This window comes from Cetorhinus maximus, chromosome 18 (genome assembly GCF_964194155.1).
Source record: "Cetorhinus maximus chromosome 18, sCetMax3.hap1.1, whole genome shotgun sequence".
Taxonomy (NCBI): domain Eukaryota; kingdom Metazoa; phylum Chordata; class Chondrichthyes; order Lamniformes; family Cetorhinidae; genus Cetorhinus; species Cetorhinus maximus.
The window spans coordinates 43,867,212-43,892,974 of NC_135896.1; the positions used below are offsets into that span (position 1 = coordinate 43,867,212).

At 41.9% G+C, this 25,763-nt stretch overlaps 1 protein-coding gene across 2 annotated transcripts in view; it reads right to left on the reverse strand.

The window, feature by feature from the left end:
• Positions 1 to 25,763, reverse strand: part of nin (ninein (GSK3B interacting protein)) — a 182,665-nt gene that overhangs the window by 37,068 nt on the left and 119,834 nt on the right. For both annotated transcript variants that reach the window (XM_078562560.1, XM_078562561.1), the window contains exons 8-17: positions 25,284 to 25,451; positions 24,966 to 25,102; positions 23,726 to 23,866; positions 21,591 to 21,765; positions 20,594 to 20,704; positions 16,864 to 16,953; positions 11,675 to 11,813; positions 11,149 to 11,270; positions 9,742 to 10,280; positions 1,846 to 3,543 (exon numbers count right to left, since the gene is read on the reverse strand). In XM_078562560.1, coding sequence (XP_078418686.1) covers positions 1,846 to 3,543; positions 9,742 to 10,280; positions 11,149 to 11,270; positions 11,675 to 11,813; positions 16,864 to 16,953; positions 20,594 to 20,704; positions 21,591 to 21,765; positions 23,726 to 23,866; positions 24,966 to 25,102; positions 25,284 to 25,451 — 3,320 coding nt within the window. The remainder of the gene's footprint in view (positions 1 to 1,845; positions 3,544 to 9,741; positions 10,281 to 11,148; positions 11,271 to 11,674; positions 11,814 to 16,863; positions 16,954 to 20,593; positions 20,705 to 21,590; positions 21,766 to 23,725; positions 23,867 to 24,965; positions 25,103 to 25,283; positions 25,452 to 25,763) is intronic.

Consider the following 25,763-nt stretch of genomic DNA (forward strand, 5'->3'; position numbering starts at 1 on the left):
TCCTTCTTCCCCATTTTCGGTCCCTCAATCAGGCACTGAGCCCCTTTAAACAAGGAACCCCCTGGGAGCCCCAAATCAACCCTACACGAGTTTGCTTGTTGTGCTCCCCACATGGCAAGGCCCCCGCTCACCATTGGGTTAATACCAGCATTGGCAGGATGAGGCCTTTAAGTGGGTACTAATTGCCCACTTAAGGGCTTCAGCTGATAGCGGAGCAGGAAGGAAGTTCATGGGCATTCCCGCCTCCAAACGCCACAGGGGAGGGCATTAAATTCATCCCATTATTTCCATGGACCAGTGTGGATGCATACATATCAACACAAACACAAAGTAATGGAAATGTTGATGTTAAGACATTGGTATTTTTAAAAAATGTTTCGTCATTTAGCTGTGTAACTATTATTAAAGTGCAATCATGGCTTTATCTTTATTCTGGTATAAGGTGTGAACATGCAAATGAGCGAATGGATAAGAAGGACATTGTGCGAGACGGGCATACATGCAGTGGTCCATTTCACCCGATGGTGCAACAAACTAACACATCAACATTCACCATTCTGTCATGCTTTATGAATAACACACAAGGTGGTGCATTTTATGTACCACAGTATACCACTAACATCTTTAAAAATAAAGGAAAACTATTTCCCATTCTGAAATATGCTTTGAATGAACATTTGATGTAATCCACCATTTTGTTTCTGTATTTGCAGTTTTTGACAATATCTGCTATCTTGGTTAAGATAATTTGGATTCACCCATTAACGGATTCATCATTAAACGTATGCCCTCTTCCCATTACTGCTGAATTTAATTCAGAACAATAAATTTGCATAATCCAACTCTTTATAGTACATTTGGATAGTAATATATGCTATAGATTATGACAGGAATATTTACTCTTATGATGGTTACAAACCCCATCAACAAAAGTAACAGGGTGGTAATAGTAAACAGCTAAATGCTCATTAATTTAAGTAAAGCTAGAAACAAAATCCAATTTTAAACAAACTTAATTAAATGAACTACATAACTAATTATTAAGAAGCAAAATGCAATAATTCTCAATGTCAATTTTTCATGTAATTCTGTTTTTTATGAATTCAATTTGATTGATGCATAGCTGTTTTAGCAGCTATAAATATAATGGCTTATTTTGCTCATTTGGAAACATTTTCCCTTGAAATATTTGTAGAATGCAATGAAGATAGACAGAGAAAATTGTACAAATCTCCCTCCCCCATCCAATCATCAACTGAAGTTCAGTTTACAAGATCCAATAAAGACCTTTCAACTTTAAAATGACATTGAACGTGATAGTTGTAGCAGCAAAGTTTAAAGCATAAAAACCAAACTTCAGAAACAATTGCATGAAATTGCATCTTAACAGGGACTAAACATCCATATTCTTGACAATGTGCCAATTTCATTTAAAGTAATCATCTGTTGAACAATGATACACTTAGAATTTTGTGATTCAAAGCACAATTAACTTTCACAATGGTCTCCACAGCAATCTTTAGGAACAATATTTCCAAGGAAGGACAAGACATGCCTTTAAGGAGGACAAGAATTCCACCCATTCATAATCAAGGGATGGAAAATCCAGCCTTTAAATTCTAGCAAATACTATGAACAAAATGTATTTTAGTTTAACTAAAAATGCACCACCTTAAACCACTATGGTTTCCAGCTTACCACATTTCAAAAGAAGTCAGCTGTCCACGTGTTTGGGAAAAAAGCATTGGAAATGAAAGTATGTTAATTTTTCATTTTACCCAAAAGGCCTTTATCACAAAGGACTGGGAATGTACTGAAGTTACATAAAACTGCCCAAACCATTACCTGTTCATTCTGGCTTGCTGCTGATTTAATTGCTCTTGCAATCTGCCGACAACAACTTTTAACTCAGCATTCTCTCTTTCAGTTTGTGCACTTTTCTTATGAAGTTCTGAGATTGACACAACCTTCTCTTCCAATTGTTTGGTCCTTTCTTGCAGACTCATGTTTTGAGCCCTTACATTTACTATTTCTTTCTCAGAGACTTCATGTGCAGTCTCTAAGTCTGAAAGAAACTTTACTTTGTCTTGTAACTGTTCAACTTTTTCTTGAAGTTGTACCCTCTCCTGTATCATTTCTATTTTTTCATTTTTAAACAGCTCAATAGTTTTTTGTAAATTTGAGAGCTCCAGAGATTTTTCCTGCAATTCCTTTGTGCAACCTTTCAAGCCTACATTCTGTAATTTTACTTCTGCTAACTGCTTCTGAGACTCTTCACGCACCTTTGTGAGAACTTCTACTTTCTCCTGCAACTGTTCAACTTTTTCCTGGCATTCTAGCTTCTTCATTTTAATTTCTGCCATTTCATTTTTCAACAACTCCAATGTTCTCTGTAAGTTTGAGGCATCCAGTGTTTTCTCCTCTAAGTCCTTCATCCTCACTTTCAGGTTTGCATTTTCTGATCTTATTTCTTTCTCAGACAGTTTGGACACCATCTCCAAGTTTGTAAGGGATATCACTTTGCCTTGCAGTTGTTCAACCTTTGCTTGAAGTTCAAAATTCACCTTCATTATTTCTGTCTTTTCTCTTTTAAGTAGTTCATTGGCTTTCTGTAGGTTTGGCGCTTTTCCTTTCAATTCCTTAGAACTTTCTTCTAACCCCAATGCCCTCATCTCCGCATTATCTTTTCTCAATTCCTCATGTACTACTTTCGATTCTGCAAGTAGCAATGTTTCTTCTTCCAGTTGTAGCATTTTCTCCTGTGGCTGGGCGATCTTATTTTTCATTTCTTTATTTCTTCCCGTCAATTCGTTGTTGGACTTTTGCTTTTCACCAAGGGGCACCATGTTCTCTTCCATATTTTTGATTTTCTCTCGCAGTCTGGAGATTTCCGAACATTGTTCTGCCTTTTCTTTTTCAAATTCTTCATGTGCTGCCTGGAGTTGAACAGAAACCCTGGAGTTTTTTTCTTCCAATTTAAGTTTTTCCAATTTCAGTCTATTTTTTTCCCTTTCAGATTCTGTTTTTACCTTTTCAATCAACACCCTGGTCTGCTCCTGCTTGTCCTCGGCCTCAGCCAATTGTTCTTCTTTCTTCTGTAATTGTATCTTCAGCTCCTTCCTCAAGTTGATAAGCTCATCTGTCAAAGTACCCTCTTTCTTCGAGGTAGCAGCTTTTAACTCCTCCAGTTCCTTCTGAAGCTGCTGGTGTTCAGAAGCTAATTTATTTATTTCATCTTTGCAAGATTTCTCTAAACTGTCTCTCTCTTCAGTGAGTATCTGAGAAAGCAGTGTTTTCTCTTTTAACATTTCCTTAAGCTTTTCCTTTTCATCCTCGTTCTCCTGTAAAAGCTCCTCTTTTTCAAATTCCCACTGCCCTTTCTCCTCATGAAGTTGTTTTTCAAGTTGTAGAAGTTCTTGTTGATATTTTTCCTCAAGTTCAGATGTTTCTTCCTTGAATTTAATTATGAGTATTTGATGTTCTTTACCAAACTGGGCTTCCATCTCAGAAATCTTCTGGTTAAATTCATTTTCCACGCTTTTCCTGTAATAAATAATTAGAATTATTACAAATCAATCTCAGCTGAGGCAGTAGTGAGGATACTGTAAATGGCTTCAGTCTCTTTGTAATAGAGAGAAAAATTGCTCTGAGTCAATTTCTGATTACTGTCCACTGGTACCTACTGAACTGTGCTTGTGAAGATAATGAGTGAGGACATCTTTAGATTCACCTCTGGTGACCCCAGTGTTAAATAGTAAAGCAGGGTCACATGAATAATAGGTATCAGAGGAAAATGGGTGTCCATAGAACTGTAACACATCAAGGATTCAATGGCAGGGGCAAAATCAATAGCTCTCAAAAATGGGCGAGGGGATCATGACGTGCGATTAACCTGCACCCGTTGTTTAATGCAGCCAGTATGCCTGCTTATTTAAATGATTGCTGCATGCAGTCAGTGCTAAACGTCCTGATGCGTGGGTGCACGCCTCAGCATGGTGCTCAAGTTTGTGTGAAGCTAGCGCCACTTGCAACTACCCTGCACTGTTTAAAGCCAGCCTGCACCTCTTGATGGGGAATTGTATTCTGGCAGGGGCAGAAGCTGGAACTATTTATGGAAGAGAATCTATTAATAAACTTGCAGAATGTGCAAAAAATTAACAAATGAAGTTCAACAGAGAGAAATGTGGGTTGTACAATTTGGTGGGAAGAATAGAGAGGTCACTTATTACTTGGAATGTGTAAGCCTAGGTGGGGTAGAAGAATTAAGAGACCACGGAGTACAAATACACCAATGAATAAAAGTTGCACCACATATTAGCAAGGCCATAAAAAAAAACAAAGCAAGCACTCAGCTTTATTTCTAGAAGGATAGAATTGACAAGTAGGGAAGCTGAACCTTAGTAGAGACCACACTTAAAAACACTGCATGCATATAGAGGCACTGGAGAGGTTGCAGAGAAGATTTACTAGGATGATACCAGAAAAGCATGAGTATACATTATCAGGAAAACTGGATCTCTTTACTCTTGTGAAAAGAAGGTTGAGGGGTGACCTAAAAGAGTATTTAAAATTGTGAAAGGTTTTGATAGAATAGATACAGAGAAAATGTTCCCACTTATGGGGAAGCGCATAACTAGAGGCCATCAATATAGGATAGTCATTAAAAAGTCCAATAGGGAATTCAGAAGAAACTTCTTTACCCAAAGACTGGCGACAATGCAGAACCCTCTACCATAGGGACTGGTTGAAGTGCATTGTATAGATGCATTTAAGGGGAAGCTGGACAAGTATGTGAGAGAAGGGAATAGATAGTTACAATGGTAGGTTTAGATGAGAAAAGGTGGGAGGAGGTTTGAGTGGGGCATAACCATAGTAATGGACAGGTTGGACTGAATGGCCTGTTTCAGTGGCGTAACCATATGTAAGAATGAATTATTGCACAGTGAGACAGTGCGCTCCAAGGTTCTCTAATGCTACACTGAAGGCCTTAGAGCAGGAAGCGGAGAGGAGGAGAGATGTGATCTATGCACAGGGGTCAAGGGGGCCTTCAGACAAACTTTGCTAAGAGCAGACAGCCATGGCGGTCAATGCCAGGAATCAATCTCCCTGGTCCTAGATGCAATGGTGCAAAACACTTATTGACCTGGCAATGGTCAATATGGTCAAGGTCAGTCAATGCACCTTCAAATGCGATATCACAACAATTGCACCATAGGCTTCAAATGCTGCTCAATGCACCTACCAACACAATCTATGAATCATCATACCTAATACTGACAACCTCACCCTTATGGAGGTCTGAGACCAATGTCTCACTTTCCATTGCAGCAGAAGCAGAAGCCTCCCAATGTCTGAATGCTGCAATGGAAGCTCAGACTTCTGTAATGGAAGGTCAGCCTTCTGCCGTCATGGCTGCAAACGCCAGTGCTCAAAGGACTTGCGGACCCTCACAGCAGTCTAGCAATCTGTATTCAAACAGGTTACTAGGACTGCTGAGGCATCATCCTAGGGAAGCGGTGTGAACTTGTTCTCTCTCAAGATAGCACTCATCCTCCCACCCCCACCACTCAGCCAATGCCCTCATGTTGGCTGTAAGCCGGTCAGTCCAGACTGCTGCCATCCTTGCTGAGATGGTGCAGCTCAAAGTCTAGAGCCAGAGCTGCTCAAAGTCACCCTCTAAGACTATCTGCAGTCTCCTTCACTGAATGTCAGCAGTTTTCCACCAGCCATACTGTAGCCACTGAAGCACTAGGCCAGGCAAATACAACCTCAAGGCAGGTACCAAGGGAATGCACAAAAGTGATTAGTTGATGTTTGTATGCAATATACCATGAGTGGTGAGAATGTGGAATTTGCTACCACAGGAGTGGTTGAAGTGAATTGTATAGATGCATTTAAGGGGAAGCTGGCCAAGCAAATGAGGGAGAAGGGAATAGAGGGTGACAATGATAGATTTAGATGAGGAAAGATGGGAAAAGGTTCGAGCACGCATGCACTAGTTGGGCTGAATGGCTTGATTCTGTGCCGTATATCCTATATGTAATTTGCAAATTTTTATTTGGAATGTTTATTTCATGTTGGCTTTTATTTTCACAATTGTGGCCAAGAGAACACTGTGATGATCACTGACAGTGGGAAGGTAAGATGTGGGACACTTGGTGAATGGGGAATTGGGGTGGTAGTTACTGGAATTGAAATCTATGGGGAGAATTTTCTCCCTGTTGGGCGGGCCAGTTGGGAGCGGGCGCGGAGCTGACCGCCGCCAGTGATTGGCTAAGCACCACCATTTCACGTGGGCGGGCCAATTAAGGACGCCCAGCGCTACCTGTGCAGGTGGCAGGAGGAGGGAGAGTCGGGGCCTGCGCTCTTTCGTGTGCAAACGCATGCACGCAAAAGAGCACAGAAATCTCCCTGAGGCAGCTCCATGCCTCAGGGAGAATAATTTCATGTTGAGAATTTATTTTTTTAATAATAAAGAAAGTAAAAAAATCATTTACACATGTCCCCTCGTGTGACAGCATCTCAAGAGCTGGGACATGTTTATCAAATGTTTTAAAAATAGTTATTAATTTAATAAACCCTTCATGAAACCTCATCCTGCCTGTGGATGAGGTTTCATGAAAAATGCGAAGGCCGCCTGTGCTCTTCACCTGCCCACCAACCTTGAGGTTGGACGGGCAGCCCTGTCAAATTGCTTAATTAGTTTATTAATGGCCTTAACAGGCCTTTGACAGTTCAGTGGGCACGCAGCTGCCTCCGGAGCATGCCCACCGAACGAAAGATCGGAGTGACGCGTGGTGACGTCGGGATGCACGCACAACGTCACCACGTGTCATTTTATATGTTGGCGTGTGGGGCTGAACAGAAATTTCTGGCCATGAATCATTCTCGGACAGCTCGGCCAGTAGTGGGCTCTCTAGTGTGCCTCCTCTCCCTCCTCCTGATTCTCTGCTGGCCACGGGTATAGCTGATGTCATGGATTGTGCCCTTATGGTGGAGATGGTGTACTGCATGTAATAAACCACCATGAACCTAGACACCAGCTCTGTCCGCTTCTGCACAATTCCTCCAGAGAGGGCCAGTCAGTGGAAGCGTTGTTTCATCATACCAATGGTCTACTCAATCACATTGTGTGGCAGCCTGGGTTTCATTAAATGCATGCTGCCCACGTTTGCAAGAGTTGCAGCACCCAAGTCATATGTCATGTGATCAGAGTAGAGCTGATGTGACATTTTGGTTTCTCGTAGTGGCTGAAATTCAGACAGCGAACTGTCACAGAATGAAGGTATCGTGACTGCTGCGAGGGTACTGGGCATGATTAACTGAGTATGGGTCACACATTGGAGGGAGCAGAATTCCTTTTGGTTGTGGTATATCTCAGAGTTAAAATGTGGCACCCACAAAATGATGTGTGTGCAGTCATTGGCATCCTGCACCATGTAGAAACAGTAATTGTTGCAAAGTTGCATGCTCATTCTGCTTGCATCTCTCTGGAAAAAGAGAATGAAATGTATTCAGCTCTCTTTGAATTCTCTTTGAATACAGAACATCAGTGGATAGCAAACAGTGATTTTGCAAATAACACATGTTCTACTCTAAAATGAATCTGACACATAAAAGTTCAGGCCGTGGTCACCTTTTGTAGCCACTGGCAATGTGGTCCTTTCCTTGTTCTGAGCCTGCATGGCTACTACAGGTGACAAATTTCAGTGATGATGTCCTTACTGAAGCACAGATGTCTGATGCACTATTCCTCACTGAGCTTCAGGTAGGTGAATAGCTCTCAGAGTATCATAGGTGGATATAGCCTCCTATTTAGAGCCCTTCTTTCCCCCAGCCCGCTCCCCACCCTCCAACTCTTCCATCAGCTTGTCCTGCTCCCAGGGCATCTGTTTATTCTCCCAGTCATGCTGCAAACCATGGGGAATGCCTACTGGTGCATCCATATCTGGACCAACTGGTTTGTGTGGCATCCTTGAAGTCAACAAAAATTCCTTCAGCACCTGCCACACCACTCCCTGTAGACTTGAGCAATTTTATGGAACTGTAGAAAGCACCAAACACTTCTAGAATAGCCAGTAGAAATCAATGAGCAACTAATCTGCAAGTAGTTTATGATCCCTCTAAATATTGCTGGTGGGGTTGGGGTGGCAGGGTAAGGGTGGGGGTTCCTTCCCTATGTTGAACAAGTCTTCTGCTGTGTATGTTTAAAAGATGGCGTTGGCTGGAGCATAGAGTTCCAAATGGCAGCACTGGTGTCAAATCAGTGTTACACACTGATTAATGTCACAATCTGTTTATTCTGCATTTTTCATGTGGATGCACCCTGTGTGCATGATAGTGCCCTGACCAAACGATGTCCAGTGCAGTTGTAGTGTGTAAGCACATCATGGATGTGATTATAGAGTCAAAATGCCAGAAGAAGAGTGCTAAGGAGCTGAATTCTACAGTCAATGGCTTTAAGGGAAGAAACTTGTCAGGGAAAACAGAAAATGTTGATTTATCTGTGCATAAATGCACATATTTTGAAGTTTAAACTCAAAACAAAATCAATTTGAATGAGAAAACTCAATTTCTTTATATAAATGGAAAATATTAGATAGTTTTCTGAATACAGAAAGGAGGCAAATAGAATCAGATCATGAAGCAAAGAGCAATTAAACTCCCTTGACAAAGGGTAGTCATTTGATCTACAATACTGTGTTCCAAATATTTCAATTACTTTTATCAGTGCGACTTTAGGAAATAAAATGGGATCAAATTAACTCTCATTAATCTTCTGTTATAAATATAAAACATCATCTTCAATGAACTCAAAACTGAGCAATGCCGTGACTAGCAAATTCAGAAAATTCTCAAAATAAATTGTCCATTAAACCAGATAAAGGTAACAAAACTGCAAGAATTCAGTTACATTTTAGGTCAGAAGTTGTCAAAAATCTAGGGGAGGATTTTCCCCTCGTCGGGCTGGCACAGCAGGCGGGCCCAGGAGCAGCCGCGAAACGGTCTGCCACCCGTGATCGGGCCCTGACCACGTTTTAGTGGCCAGCTAGCGTGAAATGTGCGCCGAGAACTTCAGCACTGCCGGGGTGGGGCAGGAGGAGCGCGAGCCCTGAAGTTTGTGAATGCGCACGGGTGTGCTCGTTGAAAGCTCCCCGAAGGCACAGAGCTGCCTCAGGGAGCTGAAGATTTTTAAAATGAAAAATAAAGATTTCAAAATTAACTCTGTGACATGAACAGGGACACGTGAAAAAAATGAGTTGAAAATTTAATTAATTAATTTTTTTATTCACTGATGGAAACCTCATCCCGCCTGTGGATGAGGTTTTGCAAAGAATGCAAAGGCTGCCTGGCCGATTCACCGCCCCCCCCCCACCTGCAAGGTTAGACGGGCAGCGAAGAATTCAAATTAATTAATTGATTAATGGGCTTAATAGCCCTCTTAATTGTCAGCAGGCACACTGCTGACTCTTGTGTGCGCCTCCCAACCGAAATATCGTGCAAGTGTGTGATGAGGTCAGGATGCTTGCCCGATGTCATCGCACGCTATTTCACGCTTGTGCGTGTTGGGTGCGCGCCGAGCTGAATATCCTGCCCCTAAAGCTGGAAGTTCTAATTTAAGTTTATCTCAATCTACCACTTGGAATCCTGTTTACGATCCTGGAATAGCCTTTAATATTTAAGTTACCCTTCTACTTTAAATCAAGAATTTTTCATAACATTCTTCACTCTAATTCTTACCTTTCCTGTAGGAGTTCATTTTGTTTCTCATGCAAGAGATTCCTTTGCAACTCTTCTTTCTCCTGTTCAAGGTTTTCTGTGACTTCAGAAATTTGTGTGTGGTAAATCTGCTCCAGCTCCATTTTTTCCCTTAGGAATGTTTCCTTCAGTTCTTTTTTTTGAACTTCCAGCTGCACTTCAGTGGCATTCAGCCTTTCTAATAATTCTTCTTTCTCCTTGTGGAGACATTGGCTTACTTCTTTCATTTTGCTCTGGAGTGTTTCTTCATGTTCCTGTTTCAACTGTGTCTCTAGCTTTGCTTTATCTACATTAAAACCATTCTGCAGTTCAACTTTTTCCTCTTTGTGTTTACATTCTGTTGTATTTTGTAATATTTTGAGGTTCTTGATCTCCTCTTGGAGTTCTGAAATATGGCTTCTGAGTTCATTAATCTCTTCATTCATTTTCGCAATCTCATTGTTGTGCTCTTGGTTAAAATTTTCTTTCTCCATTTCATATCTAACTTTTGTTTCTTCTATCTGCTCCTCGTAATAATTTACCTGAAATAGTTTATTAGGAAAAATACTATCATATACCAAGCTAGCAATTTTGACACAGATATTACGCATGCACGCACACAAACACCCCCCCCACCCCCAACCAACCAACCAACCATATGAATCAGAGATGATAGCATACTAGTACTATATAGTTAGTAGTACTATATAATTACCATTCAAACAGCACTCAAGAACTTCAACAACATTCAGGATAAAGCAACCGCTTGGTCTGCACCCCATCCACCACCTTAAACATTCAGTCCTTTCACCGCCAGCACACAGTGCAGCAGTGTGTACTATCCACAAGGTGCACTGCAGCAATTTGCCAAGGCGCCTTCCAAATGCCCGACCTCCACTATCTAGAAGGGCAGCAGATGCATGGGAACACCGTCGCCTGCTAGTTATCCCTCCAAAAACTATCCTCATTTGGAAATAAATCATAAATGTTAAGCCAAAATCCTGGAAATCCCCCCTAAACAGCACGGTGGGTGCACCTACACTGCATGGACTGTAGCTGTTCAAGGTGGCAGCTCATCACCATCTTTTCAAGAGCAACTATGAATTGGCAAATGGTGGCCTTGCCAGCAGTGCTCACATCCCATGGATGAATAATAAAATCATAGATAGTTAAGGTGCTCAAGTATAAAATCTTGTAGGTGCACCTCGTGATTGGAGAGATTTTATTTTGATCAGCGATCTGCTACATTTTTGTAAAAAATTTCTCACCAAAACAGAATTGTTTAAGTAGTATCTAAACATGTAGCACTATACTGCAATTTGCCTAGGAATACTAAAATGAGATTTTTAGTTTAGTCGAAAATTTTATGCCAACCTTCAACCAATAATCAAATATCTTGTTTTTACTTGCCTTAGCTTCAAGCTCAATTTTCAAACTATCAACTGCCTGATGGTGTTGCTCTTTAATTTGTTCTATGGCCATTTCTGCTTCCAAACTCATGTTTAATGGATTACATTCTTCAGAACCAAAACCTGAAAAAGATACAGCATTATGGCAAAAATGAATCAGAATTTGGCAATGTAAAATTATCTGTGATTATTTTTTTCAATACTTCTGCCCTTAGAAGGCAAAAGAAAATGAGTTTAATATAATACATAGCCACTCATCTGTAAGGAAACCAAGAATATATAAGTGAAAACAGAATATATTTGATTCAACATTAGCATGCGTCATGCCAGGATGATGAAACGAAAAATTTTTAAATGAACTGTAAATATTTGTCTTTCTCTTTAAATATTGTTGAAATGTTATAAAGTGTAGATGAAGATTTAGGCCATAATAAGGTGTCCTGAGGCCATAAATCTTCTAATGCGCGGCTAAATATTTCAGGAAGCCAAACTAATTTCAAAAGCTTGGACTTTCCTTGTTCCAGTACCTTGATCACAGTCAACAACATCACTCTTACTCTCCAGTTCCTCTGCCAAGGGATTTCTCATTAATAGTTTAAAACTTTTCTCCTGTGTCTGATATGCTTGTAGCTCAGACTGGAGCTCATCAATCCGGTCCTGGAGCTCCTGTATTAGGTAAATAATTAAAAAAAATATATATAAATAACTCTGCATCGACCAAAGTGATCAACTTTTTTTTCCAGCCTTGCAACACATTAAAGATTTTGAGTTTACTCCTCCCTTTATAGTTTCCACTCCCTTTAATGTTGCTAACATGCCACACAGGATACTTCCCAAAACTGTACTAGTGGTAATTTGTAAACAATTCCTAGAAGCTAAATGAAAGGTATTGACTGATCTACCCTTCTCGAAGTGGACGAACACATCTGCTTTCGTCCATCTCTGATGGTTGGTTCAATAAGTAGCACTGCTGTCTCCAAGCCAGTAGGTTGTGGGTTCAAGGCCCACTCAAGGGCACCATCTAAATTGATACTTTAACACACTGCTGAGGGAGTCCTACACTGTTGGACATGCAGTCCTTTGGGTGAGATAATGAACCATGGCCCAATTTGCCACTCCAGTGATTCAGCATGATGTAGAAAAATCTCATGTCATATTCGAAGAAAAGCAGGAAGTTCCTCAAGTGTCCACGCACCCTGACACTCCACAATGTGGTTATTTAGAACCTCAATATTTTGTTGATCAAAAGGCTATCTCAGGGAAACCCTTCATCATCAAATAAGGATATCCTCCTGATGCTAACAGATTATGACTATTTTCAGAAAGCAGCCCCTCCATACTGCAAGAGTTCCTTCCACAAATAGTTTTTATTTCTTCCAGCAGCCTCTGCACTCTGCAGATTTTCATTATTCATCTCAGCTACCCTTGTCCTCTGACCTCTAAACCCATCAGTCTCTAGTCCGATTTAAAATTCTTTATTTTTTTTAATTCATTCATGGGATGTGGGCATTGCTGGTTGGCCAGCATTTACTGCCCATCCTTAATTGCCCTTGAGAAGGTGGTGGTGAGCTGCCTTCAGAACCGCTGCAGTCCATGTGGCATAGGTACACCCACAGTATTGTTAGGGAGGGAGTTCCAGGATTTTGACACAGCGCCAGTAAAAGAACAGAGATATATTTCCAAGTCAGGATGGTGAGTGGCTTGGAGGGGAACTGCCAGGTGTTGGTGTTCCCATGTGTCTGCTGCCCTTGTCCTTCGAGATGGTAGTGATCGTGGGTTTGGAAGGTGCTGTCTGAAGAGCCTTGGTGAGTTCCTGCAGTGCATCCTGTAGATAGTACACACTGCTGTCACTGTGCGTTGGTGGTGGAGGAAGTGAACATTTGTGGATAGGGTACTAATCAAGTGGGCTACTTTGTCCTGGATGGTGTCAAGCTGCACTCATCCAGGCAAGTGGGGATTATTCCATCACACTCCTGACCTGTGCCTTGTAGATGGTGGACAGGCTTTGGGGAGTCAGGAGGTGAGTTACTCGCTGCAGGATTCCTAGCCTCTGACCTGTTCTTGCAGCCACAGTATTTATATGGCTAGTCCAGTTCAGTTTCTGGTCAATGGTAACCCCCAGGATGTTGGTAGTGGGGAAATCAGCGATGGCAATCCCATTGAATGTCAAGGGGCGATGGTTGGATTCTCTCTTGTTGGAGATGGTAATTGCCTGACACATGTGTGCGCGAATGTTATTTGCCATTTGTCAACCCAAGCCTGAATATTGTCCCGGTCTTGCTGTGTTTGGACATGGACTGCTTCAGTTTCTGAGGGTTTGAGAATGATGCTGAATATTGAACACTTATCAGCGAACATCCCCACTGGATTCACTGGAGTTCAGAAGAAGTCAACGGGAAGTAGCTTCACCAGGTTGACACCTTATTTTTCGATATGCCTGGTGCTGCTACTAGCATGCCTTCCTGCGTTCTTCATTGAACCAGGGTTGATCCCCTGGCTTGGTGATAATGGTAGAGTGTGGGATATGCTGCGTCGTGAAGTTACGACGTTCAGTACATTATGGTTCAGTACAATTTTGCTGCTGCTGCTGATGGCCCACAATGATGCTCAATCCTGAGTTGCTAGATCTGTTTGAAATCTATCTCATTTAGCACGGTGGTAGTGCCACACAACACGGTGGATGGTATCCTCAATGTGAAGGCAGAACTTGGCCTCCACAAGGACTCTGCGGTGGTCACTCCTATCGATACAGTCATGGACGGATGCATCTGCAGTAGGCAGGTTGGTGAGGATGAGGTCAAGTATGTTTTTCCCTCTTATTGGTTCCCTCACCACCTGCTGCAGACCCAGTCTAGCAGCTTCGTCCTTTAGGACTCAGCCTGCTTGGTCTGTAGTGGTTCTACCGAGCCACTGTTGGTGATGGGTATTGAAGTCCCCCACCCAGAGTACATTCTACACCACTGCCAGTACATACACCAGTACTTCCTTCAAGTGGTGTTCAACATGGAGGAGCACTGATTCATCAGCCAAGGGGCGACAGTACGTGGTAATCAGCATGAGGTTTCGTTGCCCATATTTGACCTGGTGCCATGAGACTTCATGGAATCCAGAGGCTATGTTGAGGACATCCCAGGGCAACTCCCTTCTGACTTTGTACCACTGTGCCGCCATCTCTGCTGGGTCTGTCCTGCTAGTGGGACAGGGCATATCCAGGGATGGTGATGGTGGTGTCAGGGACATTATCTGTAAGGTATGATTCCATGAGAATGACTATGTCAGGCTGTTGCTTGACTAGTCTGTGAGACAGCTCTCCCAATTTTGGCATGAGCCCACATGTTAGTAAGGAGGACTTTGCAGGGTCTACAGGGCTGAGTTTGCTGTTGTCATTTCTGGTGCCGAGATTGATGCCGAGTGGTCCATCTGGTTTGATACAACTGAGTGACTTGCTAAGCCATTCTGGAGGGCATTTTAAGAGTCAACCACATTGCTGTGGGTCTGGAGTCACATGTGGGCCAGGCCAGATAAGGTCAGCAGATTTTCTTCCCTGAAGGCCATAGTGAACCAGATGGGTTTTTACGACAATCAACACGGTTTCATGGTCATCATTAGACTCTTAGGCCTGAATTTTGCGCTTGTCGGGCGTGTGCGATCACCGGGCCCGGGAGCGGACGGAAAATGGTCCCCCGACCGCAATTTCGTGTTGGCTAACCAATTAACGACCAACAAGCATGAAACACGCCCTGAGAAAGGCTCAGCACTGCTGGTGGGGGCAGGAAGAGGGCAGACGCCGACGTCACCACGGGTGCTGGTGAGCACTTTCACTGAGCTCCCTGAAGACAGGCAGATGCCTCAGGGAGCTGCAGACCTCCAAATAACAAAGGAAAGCACAAAATGCTGCAAAAAATGTACATACAGCACAATCAGGCACCTGAAAGCATACCTCAAAAATGCTGATCCAGATGTTTCTTATTTTATATACTAATGGAGATTTCATCCCGCCCATGGATGAGGTTTCATCAAAAATATAAAGGCCGCCTAGCCAATGGGCCTGTCCACCAACAGTAAGGTTGGATGGGCCATGAAAAATCACTTATAATTGGGCCGTTCGTTAGCTTAATTGCCCGCTTGTCAGCAGGCACTCTTCCGACTGCCGTCCGTGCCCACCGAGCGAAATATCGCACGAGTGTGCGATGACATCGGGGCGCTCGCCCGATGTCACCTCACGTGATTTTATGCTGTTCAGGTTGGCGCACACCCACCCGTGGGATGTCAAATTCTGGCCTCGGTTCCAAATATTTTATTGAATTCAAATTTCACCATCTGCCATGGTGGGATTCAAACCTGGGTCCCCAGAGCATTACCCTGGGTTTCTGGATTACTAGTCTAGTGACAATACAACTATGCCATCACCTCCCCCATTTATTTATATAAATGATCCATATTTATGGTCACCTCACAGCCACTGATATCTCCCGTGATCCTCCTACCCCAGTGATTCTATCACTAACAAAGATATCTCCAATTACTTCCTTGTCTCACTCGCTACCACTTCCCAATACCCTTTTTCAACTGCACTTCCTTCTGCATTAGCATCTGGAAAAACTCTATTCCAAATAAGTTTCAATCACATTCAAATTCCCAACTGTCTAGCCTGAGTGGTTAATCCATCAGAAAAATAGGATAGCAGCACAAATGTTGAGGATTGTAATTTACTCAATAGCATGGGGCAGATACAGGGTGGCAAGGCAATGGCGAAAGTGCATGAGGTGATTAGGAGAAAGCCTGCCAGATGCTTCTTGAAGCTGCCTATGGTGTTTGTGCTCCTATATGCTCAGGGCTCCTCACATTCTTCAATGACATCCTCTAGCTGCTCAACAGAAAGTTCTTGCTCCAGCTGCTCCATGTGGATGCCTCTTTAAATCGAGAGGTCATAAGAATTTGGCTGGCTAGTATGATCCTGGATACTATGGCTTGGATGTACTTGGGGCACACCCAATATGTGAAGCATTGGTATCTCTGCTTTACCATGCTTATCATGTTCTCAGTAATTCATCTGATGGAGATATACACACTTTTGTCTTAACGTTCCACTGTTGTCTGAGAATCTACAAAAGGGTCATGAACTAAAGCTACAGGTCACAGGATCCAATCCTTAATTTGCTATGTGGGTATCAGCAAATAATGGGCGTACAGTGAACTACCATAACATGAAAGCTTCATGACTGTTACCAGGGAAGTGGTACATTCACTTGCAATGCACAGTGCAGATGGTCACACACAAGCTGAAGAATAATGGAATAGAAGCCCTTGCAATTAATGTATGAGACACCCCGTTTTTCCATGAGCACACAAGGCAAATGCAGGCCATTAAGAACACCCTAGACTTTTAGTAATTTGTCATTCAGAAATGTTGTTTTTGGAAACATGTACATGGTTTGACAGCATTCATTTTGAAAATTTCTTACTGAAGTTGAAGTGACTGATCTCTGCCAGGATAAATAACTGAAAGTAATTTGAAGCACAAAACAGTGAGGAAATTAAACTTAAAAAGTGACATTAAAGAAACAATGGAACCAATGCACAGATGTGAAGGTTGGTCTATGGCATGCCATCAGACACCTTTCTGTTAAGATATTTTTGGCTTAGTTTACCACCTAAAATTGTAGCCATGTCCTGCTTGCTACGTTATATTAAGTGTGGACCCTAGTTTACTTACCCTACACTGCTGCTCGTATTCCTTTCTCATCCGTGTAAATTTTTCCTCATGCAAGAAAAACTCAGCACTTGTTGGATCAAGGTCTCCAAACTGTTAACAATAGAGAGAAAAAATTATTTCCAGTACTTTCAACTTTATTTTGAATCGATCCATTTGTATGTGTACAGTGGATCTGGTCAGCAGTTTTCCTTGACCCACATTACATAATATATTATCCAAAAAAAACCCAAAATGTATGCAGTGTTAAAAGTGTAAGCACAACAGGACCAGCAAACCTACTTCAAAAACGAAACATTTTTTCTACTGATCTGAATGGTATTTCCATGTTTGTTGAATATATTCACAAAACTATTACAAATCCAAATATTCAAAGCAAGTTCCGTTTAATTATAGATAAAAACAGAAAATGCTGGAAATGCTTAGCAGGTCTGGCAGTATCCGTGGAGAGAGAAACAGAGTTGATGGCCTGAATTTTCACTCCTGAGTCTGGAGCGCAAAGTTGGGAAAATTCCTGGCTCTGCAAATCCGACTTGGAAGAAAGCATCTGGGATGATCTAATTTTTGTTACGGAGGGGGATGTGGGTGGGGTGTGGGTGGGGGGTGGTGGTGGATGGTTGGTGTCAGGGGTGTTAATGGGAGTTGAGCCCGCCACCCCAGGAAAGAGTTTGAAGGCAGCCACACAGGCTGTCGGGTGCGGAGGTAGGCTGTGTGAAAGGCCCGCCTCGGCGATCTGAGACTTCATCCCAGTTGTAAAGAAAAACAAAAATCAGCCCTCCAGCCCTCACCCTGCCCTCCACACACTCTATATGCCTCATCCATGCTTCTGTGCACCAACACTGTATCAAAGGTTTTTAAAAAAACATAAAACAGCCCTCCAGCCCTCACACTCCCTATGCCACCTTATGACACCCACCCCAATGGCCCCTAATACCCTCCATGCCAACCTATGCCTTTTTACCCACCCCCATGGCCCTATATAGCCTTTATAGCCTCTATAATGACCTATGCCCCTCTACCCACACCCCCCCACCACCCCCCATGGACCTTTATAGCGCCTGTGACGACCTATGCCCCTCTATCCACACCCCCTCCCCACCCCACCCCACCCCTTCCCTTTATAGCCCCTATGGCAACTTAGCACCAACCCATGTCCCCCATCCATCCATCACCTTTTGCCCTTACACTTCATGCCAACTCACCAATGGGCATATCTCAGGACCAATGCTGAAATTAAATAAAGTTCTAATACCTGGATATCGCTCCTGGGTCGGGAGTGCAAAGTTGGGCCATTCCCCGGATCCACAAACCTGACCAGGAAGAAAGGGGTCTGGAAGGTCGGACTTTCATTTTGGGGTGGCAGGACCCACTGGGAGTTGGGCCAGGCAACCTCAGAAGGAGTGGGGAGGATGCTGGTTGCGGGGACGGGCTGGGTGGAAGGCCTGCCTCAGTGCACCAGCACTGTATCAAAGTTTAAAAAAAAAACAGAAAAACAAAACAGCCCTCCAGCCCTCACACTCCCCATACCCTATCCATGCCACCTCATGACCCCACAGTCCACCCCATGGCCCCTCATACCCTCCATGCCAATCTATGCCCCCTACCCATTCCCCATGGCCCTTTATATCCCCTATGCCAACTTATTGCCAATTCATGCCAACCCACCACCCTTTGCCCTTACACCTACCATGTCAGCCCACCCAGTATCCAGCATAGGCAGACTTCAGGACCCACGCTGAGATTAAATAAAGTTCCAAGTATCCATTGCAAGCTTTATTTTTTTAAAAACTGTCATTTATAAAAACCCATTTACTATGTTTACATTCCTTCAGCTACATTATCCCTTAGAACAACAAACATTTCATCCAACTGCATAATCCCTTATAAAAACAAGCATTGGAATTCATAATCCCACTTCTTAAAGTCCATAACCACTTGGAGCTGTCAAACAAACTGAAATGACTGTTGAAGGGTCACATTGGACTCGAAACGTCAACTCTTTTCTTCTCCACCGATGCTGCCAGACCTGCTGAGTTTTTCCAGGTAATTCTGTTTTTGTTTTGAAATGACAAACATCCTATGATAGTGAACTGTTGTGAAATCAGTCATGCAGCACTAATCCAGTAATGGTAACCCTAATGCTTATGTCAACAGTGCAAAATAGCAAGCAATCATTTTTTTTAAACACACCCAATAGTTTTTGCAAAGAGTTAAAGGGCAGGAGTTTTAAATACCTTGACAGTTTGACAGCACCCCTTGACAACTGTTTTTGACATCTCCCTTTGAAAGTTTATCTCAATACTTTTGGCAGTTGCTTTTGACAATTCTAATGAGCACCTGACCTCCACCAAAGGTATCGCAGGATCATATCCAAAATGGGTACATCACCTCTCCAAAAGCGTACCTGGCTATCTAAATTAACCCACAAAGTTCATAGCTGCTCCTACCAGGTCTAATCTGCGCACGTCAAGTTTCAGACACCTCTCACATCAAAATCACACAAGTGGAGGCAGCTGCTGATTTTGATGGGCAGCTGCCTCTGGGAAATGCACAAGTGCGAGTCCCAACCCGAGCCTATTTCTGCCTCAAGAAAAATGGTAGGTGCCGTGTTCAGGGTTGGGACTTCTAGATTCAGGCCTCGTCTGCTGTTTTCACAACGATGGAGAGTGTCTCTTGCCGACAAACACTCTTATTCATTCAAAAAAAATTCACTGCATTTACATTCTTTCAACAACATAACCTCTTATAAAAACATGCACTTATATTCACAGCCCCACATGAAAGACTTTATAATGATCTGGAGCTGTCAATCAAACTGTGAACTGACAGGCACCCTACTGTGATTATATGTTGTAAAATCAGTCCTGCAGCAAAAATCCTATAATGATAGCCCTTATGTCAACAGAATGAAATAGCAAGCACTGATTTTTTTTTTTAAACTCCAGATTTTTAAAAAACATTTAAAGGCCAGGAAATTTAAAAGCCATGACAGCTTGACAGTTGCAATGAGCTTGACACTTCCAATGGGATTTAAATATCCTGACAGCTTGGGAGTTTCCTTGGCAGCTTGACAGTTCCATTGAGTTTATTCACTTCTTATGAAAATTCATGTATACTTTTAACAATCCCAAAGGGCAACTGACCTCTTCCATAGGACACCTGACCTCCCCCAAAGGTGTCCTGGGACCACATCGAAAAAGACCTCGCCAAAGAACTCCGGTAGCTTTAGATCTTCTTCTAAAAGATCTAAAGCCCACAAGTTGTGTTTTGGACATTCCAGTTATGAAAATTCCAATCTGTTTGAAGGCAGTTGCATTTTTACACGTGCAGCTGTCTCCATGAACCACAGATCTGCAAATCCATCCTGTTCCCCCACTGACAAAAATGGTGGGTGCTGGGTTCAGATGCAGAACCTCCGGAATTGGGGCTCTGGTGCCACTTTAGCTAAGCTGGAGACCCCCTCTGTCTTCACAAAAACTCAGGTCTGTGTCCTTTCATCGAAGTATTTTCAGCATTTTTTGTTTTTATTTCAGATTTTCAGCATCTGCAGAATTTTGCTCGTGTTTCATTTAATTATGTTCACCAGAGAAAAGTAAACTTTTTATTCACAAAGGACTAATTTTTTTCCCTTCCAAAAGACAAAACTTATAACTGAAGATTATAATACAGGTCAAATTTCTGGTATCATCCAATTCAAAGCATGACCTAGGTGTTGAAAAATCGCAAGCATTACCTTCTCTTTTAAAATAGTGTCCAAACTGTTTTGCAACTTCTTTGCTAGGTTCTCAAACTCAAACACCTTCTCGGAATTTTCTATAAGTTCTTTTTCCAGCCGACTGTTCTCCTTTAAGATATGAAAAGGCATCTGAATAATCTCAGACATTGCAGAAGTTGTTGAGGTTTAAGTGCAATTTTGGAAAGAACTTAGTAAAATTGTGCATACACAAGACAGAATTAGCTTTTTAGCAAGATATTCAGCATTACCCAATGTACTTTGAAAAGTTAAATAGAAACAAGGTGGGAAAAATGATGCTATTCTTTTAAAGAGTTAACCACTGTATCTTTGATATGTGTGCACAGGAAATATTAGGAATTGATTATAATGCAGAAGTACTACACATTCCATTCATATTGCTGTTCAGATATGTGTGGTGCTTTAAAATGTTTGCATACGCTATCATCATTGTGCGATTGGCCTCGGCAGGCACGTGCAAATGTTTATACTTTTTTTATACTGATTTGCCACAACATGGAATCATGACAAAGCTCTTCCTTCCTTAAGCAGACCTCTAACAGAATCCAGAGTGGGTGGCTTCACATTCACATTGGCCCCTGTGTACACAGAAGAGTAGGGAACAGCACTTGGGCAAAGTGTGCACCATGCAAAATTTATTGCCAATACCTCTGCACAGTGCATATTTGCTGCACTTAAAATGATTGTAGGAAGACCACAACACATTTCAGTAGTGTTCACATATGTTTCACAAGTAATAAAGATGTGCAGTAGGAATCTATTGTATGCAGATATGAAGAAAGGATAACCCAAGCGTTCAATGTTTTTCAGTATTTCATCACAATTTCAGTTTAAACAGTAATGTTCAGCTGTTTGTTTCAGCTGAAAGGGGGCTCTTTGGCATATTGCCTATAGCTCTGAAATATGAATCTAACCACGCTTAAAAATTCTTGGTGAATAGCCACATAGAATTATAGATGTAAAAGGGAATTTTCACCTTCAATGACAGTGCAAGTCGGTCCCTGAGGTAGCCATCCTCCACTTTCATTTTCTCAATCTCTTTCTCAAGTTCTGTCCTTTGTTTACTGGCCTGATGGAAAATCTGGTCTTTTTCTTTGGTTAGGTCTGCCTTCAAAGCAGCAAAACGATTCCTGTATTCTTGCTCCAGCTTGCTAAACAACAACAAACACAACAGTATGAACAATGACAATCAGCTTATGTGCTGGGTTAGTTTTAGTATACTTTAGAACAGCAGAACATTTTCAGACAACTTGCATATAGGTCAGAATACTCAGCTCAGAGAGCTAACATTTAATGGCCAGTTAACGAGAGAAATGTGGGATTTTAATATTTACCATTACATTTTTAAGTGTACAATGAAACTCATCAGAAAATCAAGTTTCTTTTCATTCTGCACTACTTCACTGACTTGACATGGGGCAGAATTCTCTGGCTGGTGAGCGGGGTCGGGGCACGCTCGCTGATGCATAAAATGACGCGTGGTGACGTCGGGTGGGCGTCCTGACGTCACTGTGCGTCATTTAGATTTTCAGTTCGGCGGGCGTGCAGCTGACTCTGTCAAAGGTCTATTAAGGCCATTTAAATAGTAATTAATTCAATTATCTGCGCTACCCTTCCAACCTTAAGGTTGGCTGGCAGGTGAAGAGCTCAGGCGGCCTTCATATTTTTCATGAAACCTCATCCATGGGCGGGATGAGGTTTCATGAAGTGTTTTAAAAGTCAATAAAAATTTTACAAATAATTCTTTCACATGTCCCAGCTTATGTAACAGTGTCACATGAGGGGACATGTTTTAAAAGTTTTTATTTCCCGTTATTTAAATTTACACATGTCGAACCGATTTCCCTGAGGCACCTCCGTGCCTCAGGGAGATCTCTGCGCTCTTTCGTGCGCATGCATGAAAGAGCGCAGGGAATGACTCAGGGAATCCCCTCCGCCTGTACAGAGAGCTTCTGGGTGAGCATCACGCTAGGCGGGCCTTAATTGGCTCACCCATATAAAATGGCGGCACGTCCCCGATCGGGGGCGCTGATCGGGTTCACGCCCGCCCCTGCACAACCCCCCCGACAGGGGGAAAATTCAGCCCATGAAGATTTGCGGCAAATTGACACCTTGTTAAAACAGACTTACTCCATATTTATGCTTCACATCTCCCCACAATACCACCCGCCACCGCATTATCCACTCTAACAATCTGTGTAATGGCTTCTTCCTCATTCCCAACATTGCCACTGTAAGAATTTTTTCAACGATTTTGTCAAGTGCTGTTCCAATCAGAATATTCTTTTCCTCGCTCCCACAGATACATAAAAAAATACAGGGAGTGTTCAATAGCAATGTAATACATCATCTGGTAACTCATCTGATAAATCCCAATGCGAACCAATGAGGGCAGTATTATAACTTATACAGGACCACCTTCTCATTCAAAGGTCTAACATTGATTTCTCTGAATGAACTAGGCCTCTATAACCGAGAAATGGGACTATGTAATATGCCCTTGCAAGAGTTAACAGTTGTCCTCTTGGATTAATTCTAGTGGATTTAACAGTCTTCTTTTGTGCTAAAAGGTGACTTCAGATGATTCATCTTAAACACAAACTAAATTTCACAAACTGCCATAACTGAAATATTTATTTACAATAGTTAATCAAAAATTATTTGGAGCAGTGGTAATTACTCTAAATCATGGAGGCTAGATAACACAATAAACGTGTTAGATTGCAAGTTGAATGATACGCTATGTTAGAAGGACAGGAATGTTTTATATACCATGTAGTGCTCAATATATTATTTTAACTGTTGTATTTAACTGTTGTATTTAAGCTGGCCTATCCCTTTGAAGCTCAAGTCTGATTGCTAACAAAGATGGAGGAAAAAGGACGCTTGAATCTACGCTTCTGCTAATACTTTCCTTAGGCCAGGCTCAAAGAAATACACGACAATAGCCTTGAGTGACGCTTCCTGTAGTCTCCCCTCTCCTCTTGCAGGGAAGTGTCCAACCACCCTAATATAATTGTGATTGATTCATAACAACTGAAAAATCCTTAAAGGGGAAAAAAAAATCAAGACCTTTGTGTACATGCCAGAATTACAAAAGATGTCAAGTACCGGAGATTGCATTCATTGAGCTGTTCTATAGCAGCATGGCGATCATCCACTTCAGAGGCCATCAGGTTTTTCAATTTATCTGCTTTTTCTAAGTCCATTCGAAGTTTTTCTTTTTCTCTCAAAACTTGATCAACTCGCTCCCTATAAGAAGAAGTGATTGCTTTTCATGACAGTCAGTTTAACACAACATACTCAACTCAAACTAAAGAATTTTGGTTAAAGAATCATTTTACTGAAATTAGCAATGATTTCAATGATTTAATGGGGTGTCTTGTACATGGTTTATTTCATTTTCTTTAATTAAAGGGGAAGTTGATTTTGCTGAGTTCATCTGTGATCCCTCAGTGTCACAAAGAGTTATAATTATACACTTGTTGCACTTTGTTAGCATGTTGCACTGATTGTTTATAAGGAGTCTGAAAGCAGAGATTGTGCATAAAACCTACTCTTATGTTGCATTATGGAGTTCTGTTCCAATGATTTTGCAAACGGAAAGTACTGCCCTCATCCACTGTTCCCATTCACAATGTCACTGATGTACAAGGACATTTCTGAACAATTCACTTTCCAACATTGAGAATGATACCTTAACTTTGAAGATTACCAGGCGCGCACACACAAACGCGCGAGCACTGCCAACAGGGTTTGCTGAATGGCATCTTACCCAATCTTTTCCCCTTTATGGGATGATGCTGAGGATTATTGTGGCATCTACACTTCTTATGCTGGCTGAGACTGGCCAACTCACAACACGTTAGGGTCAAATCCGAGACCACCATCGTCTCTATGGCTCAGTGCCATAATGCACAGAACACTTATTGGCTGTGCCACAAGGAAATTCCATAATTCATTCTTTATTACTCTAAGGCACTGCCAAGCATTTTAAAAAATAAATTGATATCGCTAATTACTGCAACACAATATATTAAGTTGACTACCTTCTTTTTCTGCCATTTCCAAACTGCTGCATAAATACTAACTTAGAAACTGCACTGCAACTGGATATAAATCTTTCCCTTAAACAAAAATCAAAGTGAAAAAAATAAAATAAAGAAATTTATAAGACAGTATTAAGCTCCCCTGTATTGAGCTTTAGTTGCTGGCTCACAATGACACCAATATAATCAGTATCCATCAATCAATATATGCACTAGGAAATGTGCCGGCATGTGCAAAAGTAATCTGAAAGAATTCTTTGGTTTTCTTGTTTCAACAATAAAAAAGGAAACAATTAACTTACTTCAAATGTCTAATCTCATTTTTGAAGCTGGCCAGGACAGCTTGGTGGATTCCATTCTTTGTTATCAGGAGCTCGTTCTCCAAGGCCAGGGTAAGTTCTGTCAGATTGACCTTCCCATACAGGGCAAAATCCAAGGTCTGAAAACAGTAATCATTTATGTTGGCCATCATGTAAGATCATTTAAGCATAACTGCCATTAATAAGAGGCACATCGCACTCACATTTGAGATCTTCATTCGCAATGATCAAAATAAAATATGAGCAAGTGAGTATACTTAAGCATATTTGTCACCTAAGGACTTTAATCTGCTGTCATACCTTTAGAATTTCAAGGCCATTTTCAATTCCTTCATCTTGCCAGGTATCCAAGATCTGATCTGCTGAGGTGTAACCTGTCCCATCATCCAAACATGAAAACAGGCGAAGACCAATAGTGCTGGTCATAGCAGATGGGGTAGCAATACGCCGTCCACTTTCATCAAATGGCTAACATGTGAACAAAGGGAGAAAAATATAGTGACATTGCTTACTTATTTGAATTTGTGAACTTAGCAACAAAGCATGTCTCCCTGGCTTTCCTAGTACCTAAGCTAATTCTTCCTCACTAAATCCTGGATTTATACCCATTAAACCACACTGATACACTGGCATTGCCTGCAAAGTAAAGTTTTGTTAGGCTTTAACCTTGACCCATATTCCAAAGAATGCTGGAGGCTTCAGCATTCCAAAGTGTGCTGGAAACCTCCTCCCTTACCCCTGCAGCATTAATCTTAACTTCCATAATGGAGCAGACATATA